Source organism: Crassostrea angulata, chromosome 4 (genome assembly GCF_025612915.1).
Source record: "Crassostrea angulata isolate pt1a10 chromosome 4, ASM2561291v2, whole genome shotgun sequence".
In the NCBI taxonomy this organism is placed as follows: domain Eukaryota; kingdom Metazoa; phylum Mollusca; class Bivalvia; order Ostreida; family Ostreidae; genus Magallana; species Magallana angulata.
In genome coordinates this window covers 14094756-14115258 of record NC_069114.1, presented here as the reverse complement: position 1 = coordinate 14115258, position 20503 = coordinate 14094756, and the positions used below count along the sequence as shown (strand labels likewise).

General features: G+C 34.1%; 2 protein-coding genes across 4 annotated transcripts; one reads left to right on the top strand and one right to left on the bottom strand.

Moving 5' to 3' along the window:
• Nucleotides 1-3567: 3567 nt before the first annotated feature.
• On the top strand, nt 3568-15771 carry LOC128180371 (cysteine-rich venom protein latisemin-like). Of its 3 annotated transcripts, none has more exons than XM_052848431.1 (12): nt 3568-3709; nt 5937-5999; nt 7212-7255; nt 7702-7780; nt 8014-8105; nt 8294-8387; nt 8854-8996; nt 9844-9929; nt 10743-10825; nt 13533-13637; nt 14159-14278; nt 15048-15771. In XM_052848431.1, exons 2-12 carry the CDS (start codon nt 5957-5959, stop codon nt 15161-15163), a joined length of 1005 nt encoding a protein of 334 aa, XP_052704391.1. In that variant the 5' UTR covers nt 3568-3709; nt 5937-5956; the 3' UTR covers nt 15164-15771. The 3 variants fall into 3 exon arrangements, with proteins under 3 accessions (XP_052704391.1, XP_052704392.1, XP_052704390.1); XM_052848432.1 differs by having other exon boundaries at nt 3596-3709; nt 5885-5999; XM_052848430.1 differs by lacking the exon at nt 3568-3709 and having other exon boundaries at nt 5834-5999.
• Nucleotides 15772-15908: 137 nt separating this feature from the next.
• LOC128180368 (leukocyte elastase inhibitor-like) lies at nt 15909-17630 on the bottom strand. Its single transcript, XM_052848426.1, has one exon. The coding sequence runs from the start codon at nt 17452-17454 to the stop codon at nt 16330-16332; it is 1125 nt and encodes a 374-aa protein (XP_052704386.1). The 5' UTR covers nt 17455-17630; the 3' UTR covers nt 15909-16329.
• Nucleotides 17631-20503: the final 2873 nt, after the last annotated feature.

Below are 20503 nucleotides of genomic sequence, written 5' to 3'. Positions count from 1 at the left end.
TGGCTAAAGTGAATTGTATTTAAAAAAAACCTGTCCCGTGCTACATGTACGATAACGGTCCTGGTAAGTCACATCAAATGGCATTTCCTTTAGCATGTTTCTGACAGCACTTACATGTAGTTTCTATCGTCCAGGTGCAAAGGGCGTGGACACATTATTTTGGTTTTGATCGTGTTCTGATTATAATGTGAGCTCTCTGATTTGAGATAGATTCCAACATACCGATTAAGAGTTTTAGGGCATCACGGAAAAATATTTAGTAATTACAGAAGGATTCTCATGGTCTTGAATGTAATATCTGAATTAATTAACGAATAAGTACAGTACCCGCAACGTTATTTTTTACAATCCTATCCTTTCGTGTTGTGTATCAATCCTATCGTATCGTGCGTGTATACTGTTCTATCGTGCGTTAATTCTATCCTATCGTGCGTCTTTACTGTTCTATCGTGCGTTAACCTATCCTATCGTGCGTTAATCCTATCAGGTTTATCGTTTAATTTCAACAATTCTTCCGTTTATCCTATCGTGTTAATCGTTTCGTGCCTTTTCATAAGGAAGTAAATTTATTACTAAGTTGCAACTCGTTCGGTGCGCCGTATACGAATATTTATCGAACAATAATTGTAAAATCCTATCCAATATTCCGTCAGAAAACTAATTTTAATTTTTTTTAGATCAAAATTAACCAATTTTATATGTAAATCATATCTGTTAACATTGAAAAAAAAAACGAAGTTCTTAGGAACAAAGTAACATATTTACCTGTATATCGAATATATTAAATCGTACACAGAGTGTATACCTGCGTAAACATTCATTTAACTTTTATGCAATATAATTTTGTTGCATCATATTTTACAGAAACAAAACTATTTCGAGTTGTATTTTGAACCCGTTATTTTCCGTGTGACATTTGATTTCAGGCTGAAATGTTCTCGGCAATCAGCTAGGGTGTGTGGTAATGAAAACAATGTTAACAAATCGTACGCGGAATGTGTATCTGCGTAAAGATTTATTTAACTTGTCTGCAATAATTCGTTTTTAATGCATCATTTTCTTATACAGAAAGAAATGTACTTATGATAGATTTTATAATTACTTTATACAAGAGTTGGATTTATATAATTAAACCCGCTATTTTCTGAGTGATTTAATCTCGGGCTGAAATATTTGCGGCGATCGGCTAGGGTGTTCGGTAATGAAAACAATTTTAACGATACAAAAAATTTATTGATCATTAAAGCTCATAATTTTAGTTGAAAAAAAAATTAACTGGTCATTTTTATACATTCTATAAATGATGCAGCGATGATTAACAACTCGGCAATTGTAACTAAAAAGAAATTCCACGTAAATCTTTATTTGCGATCATACGTTTATCATGAACATCGTTTATCCTTTCCTATCGTGTATCAATCCTATCATATCGTGCGTGTATACTGTTCTATCGTGCGTTAATCCAATCCTTTCGTGCGTGTATACTGTTCTATCGTGCGTTAATGCTATCCTATCGTGCGTGAATCCTATCCTATCGTTTATCTTGTAAAAAAATAACGTTGCGGGTACAGTAATCATTGTTTTAGTATAATTATAAGGTCAACATTTTGGTCGGGGCGTGGTCAAATCCAAAAAAGCCCAAAGGATATTATGACAGATTTGATCACGCTCTGACCGAAATTATCACCTAAAAGGCTTATGATATTCAAAGAATGATTCCCTATTACTTATATGTTTATAATTTTCAGCAATTGTGCGATTAAATATTAAAATTATGACATGTTAATGTGATTTTCATTTTTTTAATAAGGAAAACTCCGCTTGCGCCACAAAAATATTTGAATTTATTGGACTCTATAATACAAAATCTATTCGTAGTATTATCACAGACAAAGACACTGAAAATGTAAATATCAAGTTATCTTGTTTTTATGCAAATAAAGGAATTATCTTGGCGTGTAATGATAGCCTTATCACTCTCTATTTTCCCGCGTTTTGAATGATGGTATGTTTTGGCCTATGATTATACTGTCTACATGTGCTGCCCCTAGTCTCCATTAAATCGGGGAACCTGTTACACCTGGTACTTTTAAGATCCTTATATACAATGGATAACCCATTGTCAGTGCCATAGAACACAAAACATACTTTCTTAACTTTCATATATAGCATGAAATCTGATTTTCAACTAATTTCTAGTTTGTCTTCTAATTCAGTATGTTTCACCTTGACCTTTGTTTACTTTCAGTTCTCGTGTTTCTGTGTCTTCGTGATTTTGTAAAGTTTCTTGGACGTCTATGAATTCTTTCGATTATTAAGGTGCTTAAAGATAAATATTTACAATTTAACTGTCTTGTCTGTGATAACATTACGAATCAATTTTGAATCTGAAACCCAGTCGCTTCATAAAACATGAGTGACACAAAATAGGCGTGTCTATAGCATAACCGAAAAACGCCGCGTAGAAATACATAGCATGGGCATCATAAAAAAAAATAGTGGTTATAAAATAATGTTGTTTTAATGTGTACAAATTGGAAATAATATAACTATAAGGAATCATTCTTTGAATATTGTGAGGTGATAATTTCGGTTGGAGGGTGGTAAAATCCATCATAAAGCCCTTTTATTAGATTTGAACATGCCCGCCCGAAATTATCACCTCATAATACTCAAAGAATGATTCCTTATTCCTTAATTAAATGAAATTTCCTATCGTTATCATTTTCTGGTCAATGGTCTTGGAGTTCTCAAACTTGTCAAACAAAAAAAATTGAACGAGCTATCTCTCTCGATAAATTTATGAGATGGTAAGTCACTGAAAATACACAAATAAACCATTTTTTTGCATAGAAATTGATTATAAATAGTCTGATCTGAAACCATGTCCAGATCTCTTTTAAAAGATAAAAAAAATCTTCTGTAATGTGTCAATATTTTTATTGCAATTGTTCGAAGTTTAACCACTTTGACAGAAATTGCAGCAATTAAAAAGAGGGAGTAAAAAAGTAGCCATATCAAAACCAAATTTTGTGAATATTATGGTGACTTTTTGTACATTATGCGAAACGAATTTTGTTTGAAATTGTTTCAGATTTTGTGTCATTGAACATTATATGAAATATGGTGTCGAAATGTAATGAAAATGAAGCATTATATTAAAATTTTATATACACCTGTTATGCCTATACTTCTGGGTAAGATGATATATTTTATAATAAAAATTCGAGTTTAATAAAAAATAAAACCTGAAGTAAGAGATACTATAAAACATAATGTATAAAAAAGTCATAAATGCTTTCAAGAAAGTACCATGCATGTTATACATAATAATAATGTACATATACATAATAGTACTTTATAACTTCATGAGATGTGCAATAAAAAGAGAGAGAAAGAGATGATGTAAACATGTAGTTATTTTCTTACAAGTTGAGTTTCCTGCTCAGTTTAGTAGAGTACACCACAACCAATCTGTTGAACATAGAAATGTGAGAGATTTCTCGTCATTAACATAACAACAATAGATAAAAGTGATCACTACCGTGTGGCTTGTTTGGGGATAATCCATTGAGCGGAAATAGCAACTTTGTTGATGTGACGCCCAAATCGAGTTCAACAAAAATACATATACTTAACATACATATACAATGCTCGTCTTAACATCATAACTTGCATCGAGAGGTCTCAGAGGATCCGGAAAATAATCGTAAGTATTCTTTTTCCCCTTATTTTCTTAATTTGAATATGAGAGAGAGAGAGAGAGAGCGAGAGAGAGGGGAGAGAGAGAGAGAGCGAGAGAGAGAGAGAGAGAGAGAGAGAGAGAGAGAGATTGATTACATGATAAGTAATTTTATTGGTGGGGTTTCCGAAGAGTTTAATTTTTATTAACGCTGATAAAGTTAACTAAAACCTAAATATTTTTTTCTTTTATATAACTGATGATAACTATCTCAACGTTTGCCTTCTTTACTTCCTCCTCCTGACTAAAAGCATCGCCTATAAAGTTTTTTTTTTAAGTTTTCTACATATATCAAGCGACCGGAGATTACTAAGTGTATATAACTAATAGATAATATAATAACCAGCTATTTTTGTTTTGACGATGAAAGCAACGAGAAACGGAACAATGACCAGTGAACTGATATATCTAGAACTCTCCCATTTTGACCTTTGTTGATCAGCTGCTAATAGAGATTCAATGTAAACGGATGTGTGTGAGGGAGACTGGCTTCTTATTTCTATCGTTATACGTGCCCTAATCCGACTGTGTGCTCTTATCATTATACAGGCCAGTTTACTTTGCGAAGGGTTAAACAATTTACCAGCAGTTCAAAGAGATATTTAATATGAAGGTATAGATGACCATCCACATTTTTGGAGAATTGTGTAAAATAATTATACATAATCAGCAATGTTTTGTTACATGTAGATTTATAACAATTTCAAAAAACAAATTTATTTGGCAATATCAGGTTATTATATCGGGAAAATCAATTTATTTTTTAGACTTACCATACATCTATCCTTAAAGGATCAATTGTATATAACAAAAGAATTGACCTATATATCATTCTATTGAAAACCTTAACACAATATCCTTTTATAAATAAGGACATTTCATGTCTCATAAAAGTGTTCTAATCATACCAATATTTCATTAAAAAATATGTTTGTATCTCACCTTAATAAACCGATTAGTTATAATGGCCAAAACGTATGTAACAACATTTATAACGTATTCATACTTTTTTGAAAATTGACATTTAAATAACATACACAAAAATAAAACAAAAAGTCAGAGATGTTATTGCAGTTTCAATAGGCTAGCTATACTTCTTAATGCAGGCACGTAGCATCGTTTTTGAAAGTGGGGGGGGGGGGGGGCAGTCTCATCCAAAAAATCTTGTTAGCAAAAAAAAACAAAAAAAAAACTAGGTTGAATTGACTGGGGGGGGGGGGGGGGGGGGGGGGCTGGCGTAGTATATCTATAACTTCAATTTCCTTATTTTCATACCAATTCCTTACATACATGTACTACCAAAAAAGGGGGGGGCAACTCCATGATTATTTATTTTTTATATGTAAATTTTAAAAAAATTAGTTGCTACGAGAAAAAGTGGGGGGAGGAGGGGGAAGCCCCCCCCCCCCCCCCCCCCCCCCCCCACCCCTAATGCTACGTGCCTGCAATGGTCGTGTAAACCCAATCATTTTTTAGAGTCAACGGTTCCGTCCTGCTCAGAGGTGAACGTTTAAATATGAGATCGTATATTTGTTAACGACTCCCATTGATAGTACTTCCATTATAACGTACATGTAATACCTTCGCCCTTTCAAGGCCAGCTCAATAATTCAATGGTCAAGCCATTTGGAGCGACTATTTTTATTATTTTGTTGTTTCTCGTGATAATATAAGTTAAAGGAAGTCTATGTGGATTTTGAATTTACGTTATTTAGATTACCTACGGTAATTTGAATAGTGAACCGATCACAAAAGCTGAAATGCTGCTTTCTGCTTTAAAACGTACGATTTTAGCGTGTATTATTATTTATTTCATTTCATTATTTGTCAACAGGGTTAAATAATAAAAATGAATGAATATTTACATTACCGTAATGAATTACAAGGATTTCAGAGACACACTAATCAAAATTAACTAGTTTCTCCGCATGATACATTACACACATGCATCTGAATTCATGAAAATATCAATTTTTTATATCAGTCTGTCTGCTTCCGAAAATAAAACCCCGCACACACCAAAAAAACAACAAAAACAATTGCTAAGTAAAATCAATATGACACGGAAGGATGGCTTCAAGTTGATTCCTAAGTAGATGTTAAAAAATGCCAGTTATTTTCAATTGGGGCTTTACTTTCCAGACAGGAACTACATGTTTTTGGTTATTTCTATTTCGACGAATTAATGTCATAGGGGGCAGCTGTTGGACCAATATGAAAGAAATCCTTACCCCAGTCATTCTTTTGACTTACACAGGTAAGATTAATTATTGACTTACATGTATATAATAGGTAAGAATACCAATTCATTGTATTGATATCATACAGGAACATGTAGATTCTGTATTCAATGGTTGGTGACATAATGTTCATGGATTTGTTATTTGTTTTGGGAGGAAGTACTTATCGATGTATTAGTCGACTTAATGAAAAAAAAATGTGGTGACGAAACACAGTATCATACAGTGTTATAAAAAGTAAAATCATGACATGAACTTTAGGAAACAAATTAATTCATAATTAATGATTAGACAATTTAAAGTATAGCAGATTAAAACAACAGCAAAATAAGATACATGTAACTTACGACGGATAATCGTTTTTCAAACGTGTTTCATTGCATATATTAAATAAATATTTTTAATAGTTTACACATCAGAGTGATCACAAAACAATAGTATTTAAAGAAGAGGAATGGGTCCAAAAACTGTGCTTAAATGAATTTGAAAAAAACCCACCAAAACACTATATCCAAGTAATTTTTACATAATCCAAATTATACATACATTTATAATATATATAGATTAGTAAGGTTGAGAGATATGTTAGGTTGTGGTTTTAATAAATATATTATGATTTCAAAACCGAACAATAGAGATTGTTATGCATGATTTTAATAGAGCAAGACCACTTAATGTCACTCGGAGATGAATATTCCAAACATCAAAGTTTGTCACTGATTCATCATAAAGAACCGTGGAACATTTTGTTTATTGCTTGCAATTTCATGACAGTCACAAGGCATATATTTGTTTATTTTATTTAATTACAAAAGTTCTAGATTGAAACGATGGCTGTTGATATCATCTCCGGTGATTTGTAATGTCTATTAAATTTGATTTATTGACTTTAGAATGATTATTTCAACTTTTATGTTGTTTGTGTTTATTAATAATAAAACAACATATTTTTCATAAGGCAAAATATTTAAAATCTCTCTCTCTCTCTCTCTCTCTCTCTCTCTCTCTCTCTCTCTCTCTCATTTAGACACGTAGGTTACATGTCAATCACATTCATAATATTCCCTGACCCAACCATAAACCAACACTAATTATACCAAAGCATCACACATATCACACATAATTAGAGCCCGATGTCTGCGTACGCGGGGGACACTCTGACCACCTGGACAAGATGAAAACGTCCTACAAAATACCGTTTGTTATGAAGCACCTGTCTCTACTTGTAGGTGTTTTGTTCTTTCCTTGCTCTGGTCATCGCATCGAAAGATCTGTGAGTCTTGTGTTTATCTTTTTTCCAACTTTATTCTTTTATTTGGTGGTTTGTGTATCTCTATTCATTGACTTGTTTATTCTGTATTGATGTGTATAGGAACTTCTGCATACTTAAGTAACGCACACTTTCAATCGCCCATCTTCGCAAGCCAAGGGTTTCTGATCCGCACCGCGGATCAGAAACCCTGGGCTAGCGAAGATGTCAATCGCCATACATTGAACTTGCAAAATCTAATTAATCAGTAAAAAAACTTTTAGTTTCTTGACCAGTGACCATCTACTCAAGTTGTAAAATATATTTTAAAAAATTATGAAATATTATTATTTTCCAAAATTATTTTATTATATATTAATTGTTCTTATCATGAATTATTAAAAAGTCGAAATTATTATTGCTTGAATGGCTATTGCTGTTTGTTTTTATGCTGAACAATTTGTTTTCAGACTAGTTGTGCTCAGAAGTACCAGGTAATTCCAAATCATTCTGCGTGTTTACAAAAGACTGCCATTGCTACTGATTCCGGTAAAGTCTGTTTGTCTGTCTGTCTGTCTCTCCTTCTCTCTTTCCCTCTCTTTCTGTCATCTTATTGTGTCTGTATACATGTCTCTCCTTCTCTCTTTCCCTCTCTTTCTGTCAACTTATTGTGTGTGTATACAGATATATCGAGAAAACATAAAGAAATCAAGAACTGTAACTCTTACAAATTATGTTGACTGTCAAGCAAAAAGATAAATGTTGACTCTTCTTACCTGCAGGTATTTCTGATGAGGACAAAAATGTAATAGTCAGTAAACATAACGAGTACAGATCAGGTGTAAACCCGCGTGCTGTTGCCATGGCAAAAATGGTGAGTAAGAGTCACAAAACACAGCCCCCCAACCGTTAAAATCGAACGTGATTTGTAATACTTGGAGTTGTAAGTTTGACCCATTAAATTTTCAATTACTAGTACTTAAATTTTGTACATCTACATTCATTGTAAATACCTTTATATGTTAACTTATATCAAGATGGTTCGTATGATTTTAATTTAAGTCTTGGGATGATGAAATAGCCATGATCGCTCAGAAGTACGCTGACGCCTGTAAGGGTCTCGTTCATGATGGAGGTCGACAGCGGAGTATTCCGGGTGAGTGAATCGAACGCAACTTTCCGTGTCGTGTTGCCTACTCGGGATGAGTAAATCGAACGCAGTTTCCTATGTATTCCTATTAGTAAGCTAATCATTTTATCGTGAGAAAACAAAATAAACTGTTTATATGTTACTTAATGTTGTCAAAATTTAATGAAGATATTATGATTGTTACTGATTTAATCAACAAAGGCACTAGTACTGTTCTCTTTAGTTTCTTTTGACATCTGCATGTCGAGAAAAAACAACGTTGTTATAATCATATTGAGTCTATTCAATTGAAAACGTTACCAGTTCAAAATTGACTGCATGTATAATACACTTATAAATTTAGACTCACAAATACAATTAAATGGTTTGACACGTATACATTATCAGCTCAGGTAAAGGACAAGTGATGATACAAAAATTAATGTTAAACATGGTTTAGAGGAAAATTGATCTTCGTCCTTTCTACATCAAGGTCGTTTCTCTGTGGGTCAGAACCTGGCCAGTGCGTCCTACGACCTGGCTTGGGCAGGCGTGATCAAGCTGTGGTATGATGAGGTCAAGGACTTCACCCTGGGGGGAAACAATGACTTAAAGAAAGTGGGCCACTATACCCAGGTATAACAAAAATGTGTATGTTTATAATTGAAGGACTGGGTACGTTGTATAGACAGTATTGCCAAACCAATTGCAAGTAGCTGCCTTTCATAAAAACTTTAAAACTAATGGCAATGTATGCATTACAATGTGTTTTTGTCTACTCGGAATTTGCTATGTTAGGTTATAAATTGAAAACTAAAACGTATAATGATAAACAGATAGTAGAATCGAAAATATTAAAATTTATCAAAGTGGCAATGATTTTTTTTTCATTTACATAATCAGGATCGTAGCATCGGGGGGGGGGGGGGGGGGGGGGGCCTGCCCCCCCCCCCCACCACTTTGTCTCGCAGCAACAAATTTTTAAAAATTTACATATAAAAAAGTGAATTATCATGGAGTTGCCCCCCCCCCCCCCACTTTTTTTGGAAGTATTTGGTTTTTTTTGTTTTTTTTGCTTGTCAAGAATTTTTGGATGAGTCTGCCCCCCCCCCCCCCCACTCTCAAAAACGATGCTACGTGCCTGATAATATATATACAAGATGTTTAATAAATATTAAAAACATAGTACGTTAAATGCTTCAACATATTTCAAATTGTGTCCCTATATAATTTTAATGTAATTCTCAAAGTACGTTGCAGAGAATATTTGCTATACCAATTACATCATTTATTTAAAAAAGAAAACAGTTACGTAACCATTTTGCGAAATCATATTTCATAATATTAAAATTTCCCAAAAAAAATATAATTATATTAGTTTGTCAAGTTATTTAATTTAAACGATGACGATGGCTTACCTTTATAAATTGATTAAGCATCCACATATAACTTACATGTTTTAACAATTATGGTATATTTCTAGGTTGTCTGGGCGACTTCCATAAAGATAGGTTGTGGGTTTGCCGTCTGTGGCTCAACGAGGAGTTACGTGTGTAATTACGGACCCGGGTCAGTAACCTCAACACAAACTTATAAGTTCTGGCGTTATCTCTGCCCATAATATTGTTTTTCTGTGTGGTTGTCTGTCTTCCTGCTTTGATGGCATTGATATTTACACGTTGTGTCGCTCGAATTGTCAAGTCGTATATAAAAAGTCTAAACATTCGGTACATATAATTCAATAACCATATCCTTTTTTTTCTTACTCAATGTAGTACTGCTTGCCCATTTGTACGTAATTTCTTAAATAATTCGATCTAAAATATCTCTTTTGTTTACCAAATTCTCATATGACGGCAATAATTGTCTGCTCAAAAAACACTTTTCTCACACAGACAGCATTAATTTTCTTTCTACCAGAAAAAAAAATACTCCCATACTAGGATGTAGGCATCTTGAACAAAATTCTATGATACACTGCCCCCCCCCCCCTGCTTTTAATTAAATTAGATATACATGTAGTCAATTTTGTCCCAAAGTTACATGTATCCTGTACACATGACTATTTTCTTTACTGTCTCATACCTTCATACATGTAACAGTGCTAGCGTCCAAATATTGCTTGTGCGTCTGTTAGTTTGAATATATATCATTTACTCTATCAATGAAAAAAATATATAATTTATTTCCCAAAATCGTTTTATAGTTTGACAGTTCATCCCAGATAGGTTAGCACTATTTTTGTTTTGTAAAATTATATGTATGAACATAAACTTGCGTATTATTAGAGAGCAGGCGATGATAAATTTAAATTGTTTCGTTTTTATTCATGGCATGTTTTATACATTAAAAAAGAACAGCTAAATTCTTCTGATTTTGCAGAGGTAATCTGGACATAAATAACCCGTATGAATCGGGATCGTCATGCAGCAAATGTCCAAACAGCTGTAATGATAATCTATGTGGTAAGATATTACGTAAATTACACATTAGAAACGCAACGTAAATTAATTTGTTCGTGTGTATCTTTCAATTCTTTTTCCAACCTTAAACTAACAATATGAACAGTGATATCTTTTTACACACATATTTAATCAAGCATTAATTTTAAGGAGGTTGGGTGGTCAACATATTAAACATCAAATCTTTCTTAAAGTTTTGAATATGATTTTTTTCTAAGCCATCAAGTACTTTTTGTAAAGAGAAATTCCAAATATTTTACTTTATAAAAAATTAATATATTTCCGATAATTATCATACAAAGCTCTTTTTCTAAAGGAGATTTGTATAGTCTTAAAACGGCCTCGACTATCCAGCTCTCTTAAGGGCTTTAGATGAATCATTGATTAGAAATTTCAGTTTAACTGATTTAGAATAAAACAGTTATCTTTCGAAATGATAATTAAAATGAATATAATGAGCCAGGATCCTTCGTAAGGTGGTATGGGACACCGCCATATTGTGACGTACTTCCTATCGAAATAATTTTTAATCATTCTCTTTCTATACACTGTGCCGAGTTTTTGTTTTCACCACTTTTCGCTTATACTCTGTCCCAAGATATTTTGGAATCACATTTGGCTTAATTGCTTGATATTTATAAATAGCTCAGGATTCAAACGATGTTCATTCAAAAGTATGAAAAATTTCCAAGATTTCTCAGTCAAAACGCCCCTGTTAGCTTATCAGGTTTCAATACAATGCTAAAAAGTGTGATGTCTACGGAGATTTTGTATTGCAGCAAGCCCAGATGATAACGTTGAAATATTGCGCGATGTATTCCGAGTGTATTCCGAATGGAGAAAAGATGTAAACATTCCCCATTATAAATCTCCGTAAGGAATCTGTTTTCGTTCCTGTGAATTTTTCCAAGTGAAAGATGATAATGTGTCAATGAAATTATCTTGGAAAATATCCCTTTCAACTATTTCAACTGCACTTCTTTCACAGGTAAGTGTATTTTTATTACAAATCGTCCAAATGTGCTGCATGAATATCTTGGGACAGACAATAATAGCTCGCTTTGCTCGCCGGCGCTGCGCGCCGGCGAGCGAAGCGAGCTCTAAGAACCAGTGTGCGCGGGAAAAAGAACGAGCTAAACCTATAGTTCATCAAACAAAATTTTTTGTCTACGTCCCATAATGCTCTCTAATGTTTTCACCCGTGATGCTATGCCAAACATGGCCGACTTTTAACTTGTATTTTACAGTGGCTTAAAGTTTGAAGACACGTTTTGAGTACCGCATATGCTATGGCGAGACTCAAAAGATTTGTTACATTCTTCCATACCTCCGTATTGAGTCGAGAAACGTAAACAAAGACGATCAAAGTCATGGATGACGTCACAGTGCACTCTCGCTATATTTCCCGCGATAAATTTAGAGGTGGATCAAACATCTGTAATGCGTGTACTAGCTATTCCAGAATAGACTGCGATACCTGCCTCATTGACGGATGATTTGTTTTTAATTTTTTTTGATATAGAGATTTTATGTATATATAATTATATTAGCAAGAGCCATACTTAACTGTCATAACGATCCATTTTTAAGCTAATTGTGCATGCATGAGTAGGGAGGAAATAAACAATAGGACATTTTGAAATATATATAAATAAAAAGGATTAAAATGAAAAAATAAACAGTTAAAAAAAATTATGTAGATATTGCATATAGTCAGACCATTAAATTTAAATGTGGGAAATTACACACCTATAAACATGCAGGTACCGCTCTCTCTCTCTCTCTCTCTCTCTCTCTCTCTCTCTCTCTCTCTCTCTCTCTCTCTCTCTCTGGGAAGGGGCTTGCGCTATATGTATCATAACCATTAAAATTAGTACATTTGGCATACTTGTTGTAGAGCAATACTCTCTCAAAAATTCTTTGACGTTCGTTGATACCTAAATAAAACTTTAAGTTGACAATGATGCAAGGTACATGTATGTGTAATTCTTGCTTCGCTCGCCATAACGGTAGCATTAGTATTATTTCGGTAATAATAAATACCTTTGTGCTTAATCTACATTCATCTTCAATATGAAAAATGTCCAGATTATCTGTTTTGAAACGCCCCCTCTAACGCTTCAGGTTTCAATACACATCCCAAAATAAAAAGTCTACGGGGATTTTGCATTGCATCAGCCATTAATAAGCCCGGATGATAACGTTGAATAATTGCGCGAGGTATCCCGAGTACTTCCAAATGGAGAAAAGATGTAAACATTTCCCATCATAAATCTCCGTAAGAAATTTGTTTTCGTTCTTGTGAAATTTTATGAGTTAAAAGGGATAATTTGTCAATGAAGATATCTAGGATATTTTCCATTTCATTGATTTCAACTGTACTTCTTTCACAGGTATGTGTATTTTTTTTTTAAATCATCAAAAAGTGACGGAAGCAATTACTTGGGACAGACTATAACAATTGGTACCTATCAGCGTAGCGTAACGGGTTAGAGCGTTAGCTACTAAGCTATTAGTCATGAGTTCGAATCGCACTGGGGCTTTTATAATTTTCTTAAAGCATACTTCTGGGTCAAATTATGTTACATTTGAAAATTCTAAAACAGTGAATTATACATTATGATTATAATGTACGTTAATACAAATTAATATCAACAGGTGTCCCATACCACCTTATATTGAGTGTTAATCATATCTGGACTATTTTCAGATTGTCAAGGCAAGGCATGTGAGAATGGAGGAACTATGGACTTTAATGCGTGCGCATGCACCTGTAAAACACCAACCACTACTTATGTCGGTCCGTCCTGCCAGTGTAAGTACAGACTGAGTAAGAAATTACAAATCTCGCGCCACGTGAGATTTCGTCAGATATTGTACTTCTGGAAACAAGCGGCCATAATACAGCGGCGTGTTATCTGAATTTTTTTTTTAATTCTGCAATACTTAATTGTACCTAATTGCTTTATACGTACATGTACGTGCCTGTTTATATTTTTTTTTAGAAGTGTCTGACCATATTCTTGATATCCTAGGGCTATTGGCTTCTGTCAGTGTACACGTAGAGAATGCAAATTGCTTTTGATGTTTATATTCCGTGTTCAATTTCTTTTTAATGTAAAAAAAAAACATTACCTAAATACATTTAATTATTTAGAGATACAAGCTCAAATATTATGATTTATAGGTTTATAAAAAAAAATGTAAGGGCAATTTAAACTGGACGGAACAAAAGGCAATCATTTCCTTGAATACTAGCATGTTGTATTATTTCCATAATCAGCTCAGTCTGTAATAATAATAATGATAAATTTTCGTTGTTGTTCTTTTTTTCAGTGAACTGTACCGGTCAAAAGGACCGTTCCTACGTCTGCGGCCCTCAGTTCACCCCAGCAATGTGTGACAGGTTCACTAATGTCCCCCAGGACTGTCCCACCATGTGTAAAGTGTGCCCATGTAAGTCCCTGACAAACACTTTTACATATTGCAAAGCGTGCCCATGTAAGTCCCTGACAAACACTTTTACATATTGCAAAGCGTGCCCATGTAAGTCCCTGATAAACACTTTTATATTAAATGCATTGTATTATGTACCCAAGTAAGTCCTTGATAAACGCTTTCATATTATAATTCACTTGTATATACTAGAATACACGTATACTGTAAACCAACTTTTAAGGTGGTATGGGACACCTCAATATTGTGACGTGTTTACTCTCGAAACAATAAAATCAAGTATATTAATTTTATGAATATTTCCTTTTCCGAAATTGTTACTTAACAGCTTAGCGCAATTGGTTATAGCGTTTATTACAAATCTGTAAGTCATAAGTTCGATTACCGCTGGGGCTTTAATAAGTTTTAACTTTCTAAGAAAAAATTGAAAACTTATTTCTTGGTTAAATATTGTGAAATTTGAAAATTCTAAATCTGTGAAAGTATATTGATATTTCTTTTCTTTTGTCCACATTAATATCGACAGGTGTCCCATTTCACCTTAAACGCGTACAAGAATTTTACGCGACGTTCTCGAGTATCTCGTCATTACAAAATAATTCTCACCGCGACAGTGATATTTGTTTTATGGAACGATGTGGAATAGAATGGAAGCTTTTTTTTAAATAAGGTTTTATAAGTTTTGGTATGGAATGGTTACGGTGATACTGTATGGTTTTATGACACGCTCTGGTATAGAATTGTGACAATAAGTACAATTTGTTTACAGATGCTGGGATCGGATTCGCGGCACCTGACGGGGGACAAGAACCAGTCAAGTCAAATACACGGTTATCGATCTTAACAACGATGATTGTATTGATTTCATTTCGATTAATTTTCTGAAAATGAATGTAAATGTTTACGTTTGTTCATATCGTGTTATGTTTTTGTGTCAGACATTTTTGTATGAAATAACTGATACAGTTTTTTAAGGGGGAGGGGTCACTATAAATACCTCTGGACCACACTTGTCAAGATTCATCGGTAAAAGAAGCAATGGGATAAAATTGAAGAATAAATAATAATAATAATAATAATAACCTAACAGATTCTTACCCTTACACCATAAATCCTGATTCTATAGGGGGGGGGGGGGGGTTATCTCACAATTATATAGAGGCCCCCTTGTTCACCAAAACTATGTGCATATATGTACGTTATTTGTCTGCTTACAGACAGTAAACTATAAAAAATCAACTTTAACTCAAATTTGTACCCATAATACATGGCCCCTGGTAAATAGGGTCTTAACTTTTTAATGTTTATTTTGCTTTGTATCTGTAGTTTTATCAGAAAATTAAAATGTTGAAATCTTTACGACCGACACACCAAATCTGTTGGTCGGGTCACCCTTAAATCTTAATTTATGTTACTTTGCTGCTCAATGTAACGTCATGTATCTTTATAAATGTACAATATATTATGACAATAAAGAAAAAGAACAATTATTATTCTATTGTTCTGCTTATATTTAGCCAATATTTAAACGTCCTTATATTTTTCTGTTTCCAATTACATGGTTTTATACACATTCGATACACACAATCATAAAATACTGTTTTTTGCTGTAGCGTAGCCTCAAAACTTTTCATCCATGGCTTGCTATTCAACCCTGAATGAAATATTTAAACTATTAAACAATGCCAATTTTGTTTACATTCAAGAATTGCAGTTACACGTACCATCTAAAATATCCCAAAAGTATTAATCATTGGTTACTGTATGTGTTTACAGTTTACTTCAGGAAATAGAGTTGTCGAACTTTGCCTAAATCCAAAGATTATTTTAGAAGTGAGATAATAAACAAATTGATATTTCTCAGCCTTTTATAGCACTGAATATTATGAATAATTCATAGTACAAAATATATGTGAAAACAATTATAACAAATTAAATGTACATGTCAAACATTGAAAGCTATAAGCAATTTATACAAGATCATGTATTATTACAATAAATTTTGATAATAGAATTTAGTTCGTAAAAATTATGGTTTACATTTCATGATATTAGTTGGTTGGTTTCAAGAAGCGACCGATAAACAATACAGTTCCGGTCGAATTGTCTCTGATCAGGAAGAGGAAGGGGTGGTCCGCTTTAAATACTTTTGGTTCTGGCGGCATGCAATGCAGCTCCATCATTACTGCTGTAGTAGCGGCAGCTTCCGTGCTCTCCTCGTTGACCTCAACAAACGCTTTGTGAATGACGTCAGATACATGAGTGCCATCTGGCGGGTTTTTCATCATGGCGCCGAAGTCGGCTTTTCTTGAAAAGATATCGGTGATTCCCATCCCACCAAGAACTTTATCCAGTTGAAACGAGCTTTCTAGTTTGAATTTCGGTATGGATACAATGACATCCTCACGGTACATTTCCTTTGTTAGTTCCCGAAACGTGTCAGCCGACAAGCTTGATTCCAATGACGACAACCCGTCAACCTTGTTCGGAAGAATAATTAGCATACTCAGTTCTCCCCCTTTGTATGGAAGATCCAGAACTTGGCAATCCAGTGATTTGGACATACCAATTAGCCACTTTTCCTTTTCCATATTCATCATTTCAACCGTGCCCGACTCTGTCTCGGATATTCGAAATGGTTCGCTCTTTGTATTCGAGGCCTTGAATGCATTTTCCCAATCCCCTTTGAAGTAAATAGCATTGGTTAGAACAATTAACGAAAGGGAGTTAATTCCTCCCTCTGGAATCAAATCTTTGATTTTATTGTTGGTCTGGTCTTCAACCCAGGTGTTGATTCGTTTTCTCGACCCTTCCGGGTTTCCCACAAAATCCAACAATTCTATTTCGCTGTTGTAATAGTCCAGCGATTCCTTTTTATACGACTCTTTAATCTCCAGACCGAGTTTGGAAAATATCCGGTTGGCTATTGCGAGCTTTGCCCCGTCCTTGGTCTTTACCGTCAGGGTGGCGTGTAGCTTTTGATACGCCTGGTGCAGGTTAGGAACTCCCGCTACTCCCAATACCTGTTTTATCTGCTCCTCGGATTCCCCTTTGGCGCCCAACACCGTTAACATAAGAGCCGCCGATACACTGTAGGGTGACATAAACAGATTCCCATCCCCTTCGCATAGAACTGGATAAAGTTTAAAAGCGAAGTTTGTGACTGCACTCTCCATGACTGATCTTGAAAAGATCAAGTTGAAATTAGAAAATCTTGTAGAGCCGATAAATTCTTTCACTTCCTGTCTCTTTCCGTGTTTATCTCCGTTCTGGCGTGATTCCGTGGGATTATGCGGATTTTGCAAAGTGCACAGATCGTCTGCCACTTTTATCAGGTCGATACCACTATATTTTGTGACGTCGGCATAAATTTGCATACTAAATTAGGCATCTGTTTACTTTTATCGACAAACCAATCATGTGAATGAGTTGCAAGGCATTGTGTGCTACTACAAGTTTCAGTATATGCAAAGCGTATTGAAAATATATACCATTTTGAATTGTCCTTTGGAAACTCATTTTGAATTATTTTTCAGAATTTACGAACGTTATATAGACAATTATGTCTGAACTTCAATTTCTATGCTCACATTTAAAAAATATTGCATATGAGGACTTATATCAACCTATTTAAATACCCCATTGACATTGTTCAAAAGAGGTACGTCCTATTGAATTAAAAGCAGCGAGTACTGTTTGTTTCATGCGTATCCCCATATTTGGGACAACATTAGTAGAACGCGCGTTGATATTTTCTTCAGGGACATTCATCAGAACGCTTAACGAACAAACTACTTTATGCTGCATATAGCTTGCGCTTCTGCGTTTGTATATTTGTGCGTTTCTACTTCCGCGGCTATTCACGTATGTTAAAAATGTACAGTTACCTGTATTTATTTCTAGTGCATAATGATAAAGTCACCAATACAAAAATGTGATGGGTTTTTTTTTTATCAACATATGTTTGTACTTGTATGCGTATGTTTGTCAGTCCTTTGATACTGATCATTTTTGAAGCAACAATTAATCAACTAAAACAACAGTATTTTTTAATGTTAGCATGGAACAAAGTTAATGGTACGTAATCTTTCCTTTTTTACCTTCTTAAGTAAAAATCAAGACGTACAAACATTCCGGCAAGCAATTAAATATTGTGTATAAAACAGACAAATACCACGTGCGTTTGTTGAATCGAAAACACGTTATAGACCGTCATGCATTGCAACTCATTCACTGGATTGGAGAATCTGTTTGCCGAAAATACTGTCACGTGTTAAATAATGCTATCCATATAAGGTAGTGTACCCGACCTGTTTATAGTGTGCAATAAAGCTGTAATTTTATTTACCTGTGTGCTCGATAAACATGTGATACCTGCACTGCCTGGTCTTCCCTCACTATTTTATTTATAATCTATGGAGGGTAATCGTGTTCAAAAATCTTGTAAATCCGAATATGCAATCGTGTTGATGTGTGAGTCTGAGTATGAATATGTGTAATTCTGATCGTGTAACCTATAAAACTCGGGCATAAACACGTGTAAGATTTGACTCAGTTCCTTCGCATAATCAAATTTTGCAACTTTATTGTTTACATTAGTTAATTAAACCTTCAACTTTGCACACTTTCAGTCCGTATTTTCTGCATTTGTAACTTCAGGCTCGGCAATAGCACATCTGACATGATACAAATTGACAAATGTAAAGTCTACAAGTTTGTCGAATTTTGACATGACCTTATATGGAAACAGTGACGACACTGATAGAAAAAGGCTAGCCGCAGGTAAAGGCATGCCGTAATCGCCGGAATAGGGACGGAATAAATAAAAAAAAAATATTAAGTATGCCTATAATTATATTAACTTTGTATAACAACATTTCATAGAGTATTATTTTTCGGAAAATTAAATTATGAGATTGGTGTACATATTATCAAGAAAATGTATAAAAGAGTAAAGAATTCGATCGGCTTCAGATATTCTCTTAGAACTGAAAAAAAATACATTTAATGACTTTGTTTGAATACACGTGTATAAAGATATATACGCAATTTTATTCATAGGCGTCGGAACCGGTGGAGGGGGGGGGGGGGGGGCTTAGCCCCCCCTACTTTTTTTGCCAAGTTAGACCTAACCATTAGGAACATAGCAACAGGGAGGATTCACCCCCCCTTTTTTTTTCTCGCAACAAACAAAATTGTTCCTTAAAAGACTTTAAAGATGATGAAATATTAGTGATATTGAAAATTAGAGTCACAGTAGGTATACTAGCACAACCCCCCCCCCCCCCCTCCCCCCCCCCCACCACCACCACGGATTAGGAATTTGATGATTAGGGGGGGATTGGGCAGGTAAGATTGGAGTTATAGGTATACCTCCTCCACGGATTAGGATTTCATGATTATGGGAATTCGAATTCTTGTTAATATTTTTTATGATTAGTTTAGAAAAACAAACTATTTAAAGACATTGGTTTTGAGATTGTGATTAATATGAGACATAAGAAGCGACACTCTCTTAAAAAATGAATAAAAATTCCAAAGATAAGGTTAACTGTCGTTAAATTAAAATGTGTATAAACTATTTTAAGAAATCTTTCTTTGCATTGTCGGCAATATATAGGGAAAAAGTCTATCATGCAGGTAAAAATTGGCATTTTAAAAAATTATTTCAATCAATTATTACGGGATATGAGTATGGTGTCCTGAATGTCGGTTCAATACAGACTCACTTTGTGAAGTTGGTTGATAAAATATTTCTGGAGAGCTATTATAATACAGCTTTACAGCCACTTGTGAACTAGTTGCAAATCTGTAGCTCCCTGCCTGAAAAATTCAGATGGAGGACCTGGGAGCTACATGTACAGTCCCTCCCATAGTAAAACTTTAATTCACGGCGCACAAAAATTATTATTGAAGATTGAGTTATTATTTATCTTTCACTTACACAACAACAAAAAATATAAATACATGTAAAGTAACATAATTTTTTCCACGAAAAAATACCAAATCTTTGCAGGTCGTTTATTCTAATTAATTCAGAAAAATGACAAGAGTAAAGCTGTCAATGTGACAGCAAACTGGGTTTTCTTTTGTGTGAACAGTATCCATAATCCATTTGTCAATCCTGAATTGATAAATACTACATATCCAAAGAAATGGGGTACTCTTTTTGCAATGTTTTTGCTCAAAAATGACTAAGTTTAACAGCTGATATTTTTTCATAAA